Source organism: Nerophis ophidion, linkage group LG19 (genome assembly GCF_033978795.1).
Source record: "Nerophis ophidion isolate RoL-2023_Sa linkage group LG19, RoL_Noph_v1.0, whole genome shotgun sequence".
Taxonomy (NCBI): Eukaryota; Metazoa; Chordata; class Actinopteri; order Syngnathiformes; family Syngnathidae; genus Nerophis; species Nerophis ophidion.
Genome location: NC_084629.1, coordinates 25840909 through 25854769, shown reverse-complemented (window position 1 = coordinate 25854769; position 13861 = coordinate 25840909). Strand labels below are relative to the sequence as shown.

General features: G+C 38.9%; 1 protein-coding gene across 4 annotated transcripts in view; it reads left to right on the top strand.

The window, feature by feature from the left end:
* The first annotated feature begins 3727 nt into the window (after positions 1 to 3727).
* The window catches only part of kdm6a (lysine (K)-specific demethylase 6A), a 133527-nt gene continuing 123393 nt past the window's right edge, over positions 3728 to 13861 (top strand). For 2 of the 4 annotated variants that reach the window (XM_061879672.1, XM_061879671.1), the window contains exons 1-2: positions 3728 to 4277; positions 4418 to 4481. In XM_061879672.1, coding sequence (XP_061735656.1) covers positions 4105 to 4277; positions 4418 to 4481 — 237 coding nt within the window. In that variant the 5' untranslated portion in view covers positions 3728 to 4104. The remainder of the gene's footprint in view (positions 4278 to 4417; positions 4482 to 13861) is intronic. The other 2 variants (XM_061879674.1, XM_061879673.1) reach the window with 1 other exon arrangement.

Below are 13861 nucleotides of genomic sequence, written 5' to 3'. Positions count from 1 at the left end.
GGGAGAGCCCCGCCACCCGGCGGAGGAAACTCATTTCGGCCGCTTGTACCCGTGATCTTATCCTTTCGGTCGTGACCCAAAGCTCATAAACATAGGTGAGGATGGGAACGTAGATCGACCGGTAAATTGAGAGCTTTGCTTTCCGGCTCAGCTCCTTCTTCACCACAACGGATCGGTACAACGTCCGCATTACTTAAGACGCTGCAACGATCCGCCTGTCGATCTCACGATCCACACTTCCCTCACTCGGGAACAAGACTCCTAGGTACTTGAACTCCTCCACTTGGGGCAGGGTCTCCTCCCCAACCCGGAGATGGCATTCCACCCTTTTCCGGGCAAGAACCATGGACTCGGACTTGCAGGTGCTGATTCTCATTCCGGTCGCTTCACACTGGACTGCGAACCGATCCAGTGAGAGCTGAAGATTCCGGCCAGATGAAGCCATCAGGACCACATCATCTGCAAAAAGCAGAGACCTTATCCCGCGGCCACCAAACCGGAACCACTCAACGCCTTTACTGCGCCTAGAAATTCTGTCCATAAAAGTTATGAACAGAATCGGTGACAAAGGACAGCCTTGGTGGAGTCCAACCCACATTGGAAATGTGTTCAATATATATATAAAATTTTAATTATATAAAACAAATTCAAATCATGCAACAAAGATAATAATAATTTAGGAATTTCCTTACTTTTTTAACCATCCATTTTTTACCATGAATTGATTAATGTGGACCCCGACTTAAACAAGTTGAAAAACTTACTGGGGTGTTACCATTTAGTGGTCAATTGTACGGAATATGTACTGAACTGTGCAATCTACTAATAAAAGTTTCAATCAATCAATCAATCAATCAATCAATCAATCAATCAATCAATCAATCAATCAATCAATCAATCAATCAATCCATCCATTTTCTACCGCTTGTCCCGTTCAGGGTCGCGAACTTATCCCAGCTGCATTTGGGCGGAAGGCGGCGTACACCCTGGACAAGTAGCCACCTTTTACCATCTTCAAAAATTGTGTTAATAACTTGTAATCATAAAACCAATATGAGAATTCTGGTTTCAAGAACTCGGCTTTTGTGCAATGAAAAATTTAGCTTGTAACACTACTACTACTAATTTTAATAATAATTTTTAGGTTGCTAATAAATATAACAATTGTAATTTATTCTATAAAAAATGGGGACATCTGTATAGCTTTGTCTTTTAGCCAATATCTATTTTATTCCCAAAATAAATGTACAGTATCACAATCGAAAATATATGATTCACAGCTTCTATAGCATCACAAATTTAACGGTTATCAACTATAACAATACTTTTTGTTTAAAATAAATCATATGGTATATTCCATGAATCATTTAAATTGTATTTCTTCAGATTCGAAAATAATTAGATATGTAATATATCGTGTCCTTATTTTCCTACTGTTATAAACTATTGTTCGCATCCATATCCTTTTAAATGACAGCTATTTTCACCAATTAGAAGCCATAAAATGTGGTTACGTAATAACAACGAAGGAGGCAACACCAATCGTAAGTGAGTAGAGCAGATGAAAGGCGGGGCCAGCTTTTCGTTGCCTTCCTGCATCTTCGTCCGCGTGTTACCGGCTTATTATTATTTTATATTCATATAATAACATATTCGTGACCATTGAACTTTTCCATAGAACCCCCAATGACCCAACTGCACAGGAAGCTGTCACATCTGATGTCACATATCCCGCTGTGGATTGTGGTTCATGTGATAAATGTGTGGCGTGTTTTTTTATTTACTCCACTCAACAAATGAACGAAATATAGCATGGACTATATTGAACTAGTATTGTAGTCATAAAGTAAAGGTCATATACATTTTAATGTTTGTTTTTGGACTGTTCTAATAATGTCTTTTATCCTGGACATCATTCATGACAAAGTTGTGCTTTGTTTTATTTGGTTTTACTCAGTATGAGAAACATTTTTAAAAGGAATTTTACCTGTGCAACTTCATTATACTACTGGCTACATTTTATATTCATAAATGAAAATTTCCCAATACCCGAATTGTTTTGTTGTGTTTTAAAACTGTACTTTTAAACGCTTTCTACCGCTAACAACCAAAAAGCTGTGGAAAACTATGATGCTATGCTCCAAATTTGGATTTTTTTACGGAACTTTACACACATATATACATATATATACATATACATATATATACATATATATATATACATATATATACATATATATATATATATATATATATATATATATATATATATATATATATATATATATATATATATATATATATGTATATTGGATGTATATTGGCGAATATTCAATAACATGGCAAATTCTTGCATCCAGCACACCTTACAACAGTGGTAATAAAAGATGCAACCTATGCTTGAAAGAGAAACTGTTTATTATATATCATCCAGATCTATCATCCCTCAACAAGCGCAGTGAAATCATTTCAACATGCCGCCACAGACGGAAACACCTCCTAGGTAACACATGAGCCAATCACCACACCCTACGCCTGCCTGTACCCACCCACTCTGTGCTCTATATAAACCATTGTATGTGAATGCTTCCATTTAAATCTCCTGATGATTGAGGGAACCCCTCATGAAACAGATCTGTAGAGATGAAGTAGTCTTGTGATTTTTTCCCACACCTACATATATATATATATATATATATATATATATATATATATATATATATATATATATATATATATAAATATCTCCATCCATCCATTTCTGCCACTTATTCCCTTTGGGGTCATAGGGGGCGCTGGTGCCTATCTCAGCTACAATCGGGTGGAAGGCGGCGTACACCCTAGACAAGTTTCCACCTCATCACGGGGCCAACACATATGGACAGACAACATTCACAATCACATTCACACACTAGGTCCAATTTAGTGTTGCCAATCAACCTATCCCCAGGTGCATGTCTTTGGAGGTGGGAGGAAGCCGGAGTACCCGGAGGGAACCCATGCAATTACGGGGAGGACATGCGAATTCCACACAGAAAGAAAAGAAAAACCCACGACTACTCAGGACTTTCGTATTGTGAGGCAGACGCACTAACCCCTCTGCCGCCGTGAAACCCCTATATATATTACAAGATTAACATGTACGGCAAAGGAATAACAATAATCAAAACAAGTACATAAACAGTGTGTATATATATATATATATATATATATATATATATATATATATATATATATATATATATACATATATACATATATATATATATATATATATATATATATATATATATATATATTGAATTTTTCTTTAGTTCCTTTACTGAGTCTACAGCCCCCTGGTGCTGTTTTGTACTGTTTATGTACTTGTTTTGATTATTGTTATTCCTTTGCTTGCATGTTAATGTTGTAAATGTTGACTACTATAAATAAAGGTTTTAAAAATTAAAAAAACTAATAATGTTGTTAATTACGTCATTGCCGGTCACCCAAACTACAAAATGGTGGCTTCAGGGGTCGGAGGTCGGAATCCAACGTCTTTTGAATGACAGCTGTTCTGACCAATCAGCCGCATCAAAACGTGGTTACGTAATCACAATATAGAAAGGGCAACCAATTGTAAGCGTCAGAGACGAGGGCGGGTACTCCTAGGTTTTTCGTTGTATTGTCGGTGCGCGTGCTCGTCCGCGGGCTCGATAAACGTCAAGCGGGGACAGTCACGTGACCAGGGCTGCCGGGCAGCCAATTGGACGGAGTCGCGCGGAGGGCGTGGCGAAGAGCGGCGGCGTGCGTTTTGCTCCAGTGTGACACAATTACAACAACTTTGAGCCGACGCTTGGCGGAAGTTTACGATCAAATTGTTCAAAACAAATCAAACATTTGTTGAAAAAAGAAGGGAGGGGGTGGGGAGGCAGCGCTGCGTCCACTCCATGCACACATCGGCGCCGGGACACGCGCTTTACAATGAGCGCAAGCGTGGAAGCTAACTTGAAGGGCTCATTTCCTTGAGGGATTTGGCAAGAAAAAAAAAGACGCTACGCCCCGCTGCGAACACAAGGTGCTCCGTTCGGTTTGCTCGTCTCGTCTCTTCCAGCGTATCCCGGTATGAAATCGTGCGGAGTGTCGCTCGCCACAGCCGCCACCGCGGAGTCTGCCGCCGCCGCCGCCGCCGCTGCTAATGACGAGGAGAAAATGGCGTCGGCTAAAGCGAGAGAAATCGAGGAGGACTTTCCGACGCTTACGCCGCTAGAGAAAGAGAGCCTGCTCGGGATTGACAGGTAAGACTGACGCCCTGCGAACACCTTCTTTTTTTTCTCCCGATACGTGCTGCGTGCAGCCTGCAAATAAAAAAAGAAAGCACCCTGTCCACCTTTCAAGTTATGTCTTCTTCTTCTTCTCGTCCCCTCCACTTTTGCAGCTCACTCTTTGGATTTCATAGGCTTCAAGAAGATGGCGCCAGAACGAAGGCCTTACTGATAAAGGTATGCCTCTCTTCCACGATCATTTCCTCTCTCCTTTTTTTTTTTTTTTTTGGTCAAAAGTGGCAGCTTCTCAGATGCTAACGCGGCTAATGTTGTTAGCCGTGACGTCCATTTGACCCACTCAAATGTCCGCTTGTTTTTTATTATTGTTTTTTTTTTAAATCACATCTCTATACCCACGCATCACTTTTAACGTGATGCATGGGAAGAAAACTCCGCGATGTGAATCGAATGAATGTTTGCAGATGCAACATTATTTCGGTGACAACATTGTTATTGTCATTACCGCTAGCTCAGTGGTTCTTAACCTTGTTGGAGGTACCGAACCCCACCAGTTTCATATGCACATTCACCGAACCCTTCTTTAGTGATAAAAAAATATATCTTTTTTCAAATTCAAGACAAAGTTATATGTTTTTGGTAACACATTAGTATGGGGAACATATTCTTAGTAACAAAGCTTTAATTTAGAGTTATTTGGACACTAGGGGAACATATTCTAAGTAATAAAGACTTAATTTAGAGTTAGATGGTTAGGGTAGTAATAAGGCCATGCTTAAGGCATTAATATGTACTTAATAATGACTAGTTACGAGCCAATATGTTACTAATTTGCATGTTAATAAGCAACTAATTAATGGTGAATATGTTCCCCATACTAAAGTATTGCCATGTTTTTTTTTACTGGTGCAGAAAATGAACCGTGCAACATCACCTTGTTCAAACAACAAAACCAACACAGTGCCTAAACTCTCAACAAATTACACAACTGTAAATCAGTCAGCTGTTGCCATATCCTTAATACACCAATAGGGAGAAGTTTGTATTTACACAATGAGTCGGGTGTGTTTTGACCTCCACTGAACCCCTGGGGCCGACTTACCGAACCCTTAGGGTTCGATAAAACCCAGGTTAAGTACCACTGCGCTAGACGTAAACTAGTCAAAAATAAAAAAAAATTAGCAGACTTTTAGGGATAGTATCGCTGCTGCATCATTAATATCTCTTAGAAGTATTTTATTGGAGCCTTCTTTATGGCTTAAGGACCTCATGTTTTTCTTAGATTTAGAGAAAATTTAATATAATATTAAAGGTACACCAAAACAATTTGACTTGACCTGGGGCTGCACAATTAGTTACATAGCTAAATTACAGGCCTACTTAAACCCACTACTACCCACCACGCAGTCTGATAGTTTATATATCAATGATGAAATATTAACATTGCAACACATGCTAATACGGCCTTTTTAGTTTAATAAATTACAATTTTAAATTTCCCAGGAGTTTCGTCTTCGAAACGTCGTGTAATGATGACGTGTACGTAAGACGTCACAGGTTTTTAGGAAGTATGAGTGCTACGCACACACACACAGTTAAATGTCGTCTGCTTTAACGGCAGAATTATACAGTTTTTTGGACATCTGTGTTGCTGAATCTTTTGCAATTCTTTCAATTAATATTGGAGAAGTCACAGTAGGAAGATGGAGTTGGGAAGCTTTAGCCTTTAGCCACACAAACACAGGGTGATTCCTTGTTTAAAATTCCTGGAGGTAAAACTTTCCTATGGATCAGAGCGCGGTCAAGAGAACATGGATCCCGATCACATGTCAACCAGCAGGTTTCGGTGATAAAATTGTGGTTAAAAAGTCAGTTCTTATCGGAGAAAAGCTGGGCTTGTGCCGTCCATAGCTGCCGTCGACTCCCCTGAGACATTGGCGTCAAGACACCCGTGGAAACAACCTTCCGACTATCAGGTAATATTAAACTCACTAAAACAATAGCAACACAAGAGAAAGATAAGGGATTTACCAGAATTAACCTAGTAAATGTGTCTAAAAACATCGGAATCCGTCCCAATGCAAATGCATTTTTTTTTTTTTTTTTCTAGTCCGTCTATCAATATCCTCAAACACGAATCTTTCATCCTCGCTCAAATTAATGGGTAAATTGTCGTTTTCTCAGTCTGAATAGCACTTTTTTTTGGAGGCTCCAATTAAAAACAATGTGAATATGTTAGGAGCCATCAAACATGTGACATCGTCTGCGACTTCCAGTAGAGGCAGGGCTTTTCTCTTAGCACCGAAAGTTGCGAACTTTATCGTCGATGTTCTCTATTAAATCCTTTCAGCAAAAATATGGCAGTATCGCGAAATGATCAAGTATGACACATAGAATGGACCTGCTATCCCCGTTTAAATAAGAAAATCTCATTTCAGTAGGCCTTTAAAATAATTTTATCAGAGTCTTCCTTATGGCTTAAGGACCTCATGTTTTTCTTGGATTTAGAAAAAATTTATTATAATATTAAAAGTACACCAAAACAATTTGGCTTGACCTGGGTTTGCACAATTAGTTACATAGCTAAATTAAAGACACTATAGCAGTGGTTCTCAACCTTGTTGGAGGTACCAAACCCCACCAGTTTCATATGAGCATTCACCGAACCCTTTTTTATTGAGAAATATTTTTCTTTTTTTCAAATTCAAGCCAAAGTTATATGTGTTTTCTACTGGTGCACACAATAAATCGTGCATGAACATCAGATTGTTCAAAGAACAAAACCAACACAGTGCATGAACTCACAACTACTTACACACCTGCAAATTAGATGGAACTTTAGAGGAAACATTGTTTGGGGGGTATACATAATACGCCGATAGGGAGAAGTTTTTATTTACACAAAGAGTGGGGTTTGTCTTCACCTCTGCCGAACCCCTGAGGCCGACTCACCGAACCCCTAGGGTTCAATCGAAGGTTAAGAACCACTGACCTATAGGATACATGTGACACTCATTGGTGACAATGAACATTTTCACTTACCTCAATTCCTGTTTTCTTTGTTGTTGTTATTCAGTGACACTTCCCTGTATGTTTGAGTTTTATTTTTATTGTTACATTTTTTTCTCCTTTTAGTCAGATAGTGCACTGGTTCTCAAATGGGGGTACGCGTACCCCTGGGGGTACTTGAAGGTATGTCAAGGGGTACGTGAGATTTTTACAAATATATTCTAAAAATAGCAACAATTCCAAAATCCTTTATAAATAAATTCATTGAATAATACTTCAACAAAATATAAATGTAAGTTCATAAACTGTGAAAAGAAATGCAACACTGCAATATTCAGTGTTGACAGCTAGATTTTTTGTGGACATGTTCTATAAATATTGATGTTAAAGATTTCTTTTTTTGTGAAGAAATGTTTAGAATTAAGTTTATGAATCCAGATGGCTCTCTATTACAATCCCCAAAGAGGGCACTTTAAGTTGATGATTACTTCTATGTGTAGAGCTCTTTATTTATAATTGAATCACTTGTTTATTTTTCAACAAGTTTTTTGTTATTTTTATATCTTTTTTTCCAAATAGTTGTAAGAAAGACCACTACAAATGAGCAATATTTTGCACTGTTATACAATTTAATAAATCAGAAACTGATGACATAGTGCTGTATTTTACTTCTTTATCTCTTTTTTTCAACCAAAAATGCTTTGCTCTGATTAGGAGGTACTTGTATTAAAAAAATTGTTCACATCACTGAAAAAAGGTTGAGAACCACTGCACTATAGGATAAATGTGACACTCATTGTTGAAAATGAACCTTTTCCCTTACCTCGACTCTATTTTTCTTTGTTGTTGTTTTTATTCAGTGACACTTCTGTGTTTTATTTTTTTTTTTTTTTATTGTTACATTTCTTTACTCCTTTTAGTCAGTTAGTGCGATTCTCTATCTGCTTGTCCTGAAGAGGAGGCAGTACATTGCTACCCACTGTGACTGAAATGTAGGGAATGTAGTATTTTACTTTTTTTATTATTTTGTCATTTTTATTTTTGTTTTTGAATTTTTGTTGTTTTTCGTTATTTTTGGGGGAAGGGACAACAAAAGGTGTCTGTTTTCTCGGTGCATGTCTTGTGATTTCCCTATCAAATGAATAAATAAATATTATACAAAAATATATACCATTTATTACATTTAATGTACATGGGAATAAGCTGCGTTAAATCGCGCCCCCTTGCTGCTAACGGTAGTTTACGTTTGTGCGTCAGCTCTCCCCTGCTAGAATTGAACCACATTATTATTTTTATTCATCACAATATGAGTGCGTAAACATGCAAACAGCAATATAATAAACCCTTTCCAGTAATAATGATTTGGACCAAGATGGCGGATGTAAGATAGGACGAAAACAATTAGCACGCTAACTAGCTAGCGGCTAGGCTAACCGCGCTAGCTAAAGAAATAGCACGAAAAAGGGCGTTGTGTGTCTATCACAAAAATGTCGTGGAATTAAAAGTGTTTTTGTGTGGACTAAACCATATAGTCTGTATGCAGGTGATTCTGCGTCTGCTCCGTGTATGTTTGATGTATGTTTGCCTTCAACATGTGGTTGGTTTGCGGGCTTCTCGCCGCAGCGCGAACGTGCTCGAATGTTGTGTTTTCTGCGCTGCTAAATGCGTTCATTGTCACCTTTCTGCTTCGCTACTTTACACCGAACCCCCCCACATTCACATCGAACTCGTTTCACGGCTATTGTGTGCGTGTATCTGCTTTAAAAAGGCACGGAAACGCCGAGATGAGATGATCTGTTCCCGGGTCAAGCTGGCGCCGCCATGTAACTTTTGTGGACTCTACTGGCAATGTCACATGTTTGAAGTCTAATACTAAGTTAATATTGTTAGTGACAATAAGTCATAAAATACACCAAACAAGCATTTGAGCATCAAATTTCGTATTCCAGTCGTACAAGCTCCAAAGGAGTTGTACCATAAGGTTGATGTGTTTTAACACCATAAATCATTTCATGACACTCCCTAATTTTGCTACACAAAATCCTTTGAATTTCTCACATCAATATATTTTTAGGACAGGCTTGTCAAACATGTTATTGAGGGCCATATCGCATTTATTGTTGCCCTCAGAGGGCAGCTTGTAACAGTGAATAATATATACATGTATGTGTGTGTGTGTGTGTGTGTGTGTATATCATTCTTGCCAACCCTCCTGATTTTCCCTGGACACTCCCGAATTTAAGTGCCCCTCCCAAAACTCTCTCGGGGCAAACATTCTCCCGATTATTATTAATATTGGTGGCGTGCCTTAAAGGCCTACTGAAACTAGATTTTCTTATTTAAACGGGGATAGCAGGTCCATTCTATGTGTCATACTTCATCATTTCGCGATATTGCCATATTTTTGATGCAAGGATTTTGTAGAGAACATCCACGATAAAGTTTGCCACTCTCGGTGCTAAGAGAAATGCCTTGCCTCTACTGGAAGTCGCAGACGATGACGTCACAAGTGTGGGGGCTCCTCACATATTCACATTGATTTTAATGGGAGCCTCCAACAAAAAGTACTATTAAGACCGACAAAACGACAATTTCCCCATTAATTTGAGCGAGGATGAAAGATTTGTGTTTGAGGATATTGATAGCGACGGACTAGAAAAAAAACGCGATTGCATTGGGACGGATTCTGATGTTTTTAGACACATTTACTAGGATAATTATGGGAAATCCCTTATCTTTCTATTGTGTTGCTAGTGTTTTAGTGAGTTTAACAGTACCTGATAGTCGGAGGTGTGTCTCCACGGGTGTCTTGACGCCAATGTCTCGGGAGTCGACGGCAGCTGTGGACGGCACAAGCTCAGTTTTTCTCCGGTAAGAAGCGACTTTTTAACCACAATTTTCTCACCGAAACCTGCTGGTTGACATTCGGTTGGGATCCATGTCCGCTGTGATCCATAGTAAAGTTTCACCTCTGTGGATTTTAAACAAGGAATCACCGTGTGTTTGTGTGGCTAAAGGCTAAAGCTTCCCAACTCCATCTTTCTACTTTAAATCCTCCAATATTAATTGAACAAATTGCAAAAGATTCAGCAACACAGATCTCCAAAATACTGTGTAATTATGCCGTTAAAGCGGACAACTTTTAGCTGTGTGTTTCCGCAGCGCTCATATTCCTAACAGCCTGTGAAGTCAAGCGTACACGTCATCATTACACGACGTTTTCAAGAAAAAACTCCCTGAAAATTTAAAATTGCAATTTAGTAAACTACACCGGCCGTATTGGCATGTGTTGCAATGTTAATATTTCATCATTGATATATAAACTATCACACTGCGTGTTTGGTAGTAGTGGGTTTCAGTAGGCCTTTAAAAGCACTGCCTTTAATGTCCTCTACAACCTGTTGTCACGTCCGCTTTTCCTCCATACAAATGGCGTGCCGGAATAGTCACGTAATAAATGCGACACACACAAATGAATGCAATGCATACTTGCGTAACAGCCATACAGGTCACACTGAGGATGGCCGTATAAACAACTTTAACGAATATGCGCCACACTGTGAACCCACACGAAACAAGAATGACAAACACATTTCGGGAGAACATCCGCACCGTAACACAACAGAACAAATACCCAGAATTCCTTGCAGCAATAACTATTCCGGGACGCTACAATATACACCCTCTGCTGCAAGTCTGGACTGCAGGCGGGCCAGGAAAGTACCCGCACTCTTTTTTTACGAAGCCAAGCTGTTATAACACTTATCTTGCTGAAATTCGCAGGTGCATCCATGATAACGTTGCTTGGATGACAACATATGTTGCTCCAAAACCTGTATGGACCATTCAGCATTAATGGTGCCTTCACAGATGTGTAAGTTACCCATGCTTTGGGCACTAATACACCCCCATACCATCACAGATGCTGGCTTTTGAACTTTGCGCGTATAACAATCTGAATGGTTATTTTCCTTTTTGTTCCGGAGGACACCATGTCCTCTGTTTCCAAATATAATTTTAAATGTGGACTCGTCAGAACACCTTTCCACTTTGCATCAGTCCATCTTAGGTGAGCTCGGTCCCAGCCAAGCCGGCGGCGTTTCAGGATATTGTTGATAAATGCGTTTGGCCTTGCATAGTAGAGTTTTAACTTGCACTTACAGTTGTAGCGACCAACTGTAGTTACTGACAGTGGTTTTATGAAGTGTTCCTGAGCCCGTGTGGTGATATCCTTTACACACTGATGTCGGTTTATGATGCAGTTTCGCCTGAGGGATCATCCATCCATCCATCCATTTTCTACCGCTTATTCCCTTTCGGGGTCGCGGGGGGCGCTGGCGCCTATCTCAGCTACAATCGGGCGGAAGGCAGGGTACACCCCGGACAAGTCGCCACCTCATCGCAGGGCCAACACAGATAGACAGACAACATTCACACTCACATTCACACACTAGGGCCAATTTTAGTGTTGCCAATCAACCTATCCCCAGGTGCATGTCTTTGGAAGTGGGAGGAAGCCGGAGTACCCGGAGGGAACCCACGCATTCACGGGGAGAACATGCAAACTCCACACAGAAAGATCCCGAGCCTGGATTTGAACCCAGGACTGCAGGAACTTTGTATTGTGAGGCAGACGCACTAACCCCTCTGCCACCGTGAAGCCCGCCTGAGGGATCAAAAGTCAGTAATATCATCGCTTACGTGCAGTGATTTCTCCAGATTCTCTGAACTTTTTGATAATTTTATGGACCTTAGATGGTAAAATCCCTAAATTCCTTGCAATAGCTCGTTGAGAAATTTTGTTCTAAAACTGTTCAACAATTTGCTTACAAAGTGGTGACCCTCACCCCATCCTTCTTTGTGAATTACTTAGCATTTCATGGAAGCTGCTTTTATACCCAATCATGGCACCCAACTGTTCCCAATTAGCCTGCACACCTGTGGGATGTTCCATATAAGTGTTTGATGAGTATTCCTCAACTTTGTCAGTATTTATTGCCACCTTTTCTCAACTTCTTTGTCATATGTTGCTGGCATCAAATTCTAAAGTTAATGATTATTTGCAAAAAAAAAAGGTTTATCAGTTTGAACATCAAATATGTTGTCTTTGTAGCATATTCAACTGAATATGGGTTGAAAATGATTTGCAAATCATTGTATTTCGTTTATATTTACATCTAACACAATTTCCTAACTCATATGGAAACGGGGTTTGTAGATTGTCACTGAAGGCATCAAAACGATGACACCTCTGAAGTGATAACCATTTCAGGTGACTACCTCTCGAAGCTCATGGAGAGAATGCTGAGAGTGTGCAAAGCAGTAATCAGAGCAAAGGGTGGCTATTTTAAAGAATCTACAACATAAAACATGTTTTCAGTTATTTCACCTTTTTTTGTTAAGTACATAACTCTACGTCTTCATTCATAGTTTTAAAGTGACCATCTATGATATAGTCATGAAAATAAAGAAGACGCATTGAATGATGAGAAGGTGTAACACGAGAAAGATGGTGCGAATCGGCTAACAAATGGAGGAATAATTAATTACCAAGAAAAACAGCACGGGATCCATCGTCCGGCAGTGGTTTGGCTTCAAGTGGGAATATGTTCAACATTTATGCGTTAAAAGCGTTGCTACAAAAAGTAGCATCATTTGAAAAGTCACCTGTTAGAGAATGAAGAGTGCTTACTCTGTATATCAACATCTCAGTTCGGTGCCGCACCAACAAAATACCAAAGCAACCATTTCCAGATCAACACTGTATGAAAAAAAAAGTAAACAACAGAAGGAGATAATGTCCGCAGGAACCTATTATGCAGCTCATTTTTATATGACAGTTATTGAAATATATTCTGTGTCATCATGCACAAAAGTGCACTTTATTTGTTTTAAACTATTGTAGTGGCGTTCTGTACAAAAAGTACACTTTAATTTAGTGTTGTTTTGATATGTCATCTTGGTGACATAATGCACAAAAGTGCACTCATAGCTTGTTTTAAAAATTTCTCTGACAATCTTGCACTTTCTGTTTTGGAAATGATGTGAATGTCAGTGCCACTGCTTAATAACTTTTTAATAAATACAGTTTTGGTAAATTGACTTAGTTGTGATTTCCTTCTCTACATGAATGTTTAAAAATGAGCATATCTTACTGCAGTATGAACAAGAATGTTTTAATGTAGACACATAATCATCATATTGCTGTGATTATATGTATCAAGTGTTTATTCAATGCTAAGGCAAAATATCGAGATGTGTATCGTGATATGGCCTAAAAATATTGACATATTAAAAAAAGGCCATATCGCCCAGCCCTTCCCTGTACTATGTTTGTCTAATCTTGAAAGGTTTTGTGCTGAAAATAACATTTTGTTGTACTTGTGCAATGAATATCCTTCCTTCTCCCTTCATTCTCATGGCAAAAATAATAATCTCGATTATTTTGGTTGGTATTGCCATCACGAGTAGTTTGAACCCCTGAGTATTTAGTGTACCACCAAAACTCAACTTTGAATATCATTTAGAAACTGGATATACATTAGTAACAAATAAACAAGTAAAAAAGTAATAGTAACAATACATTTAAG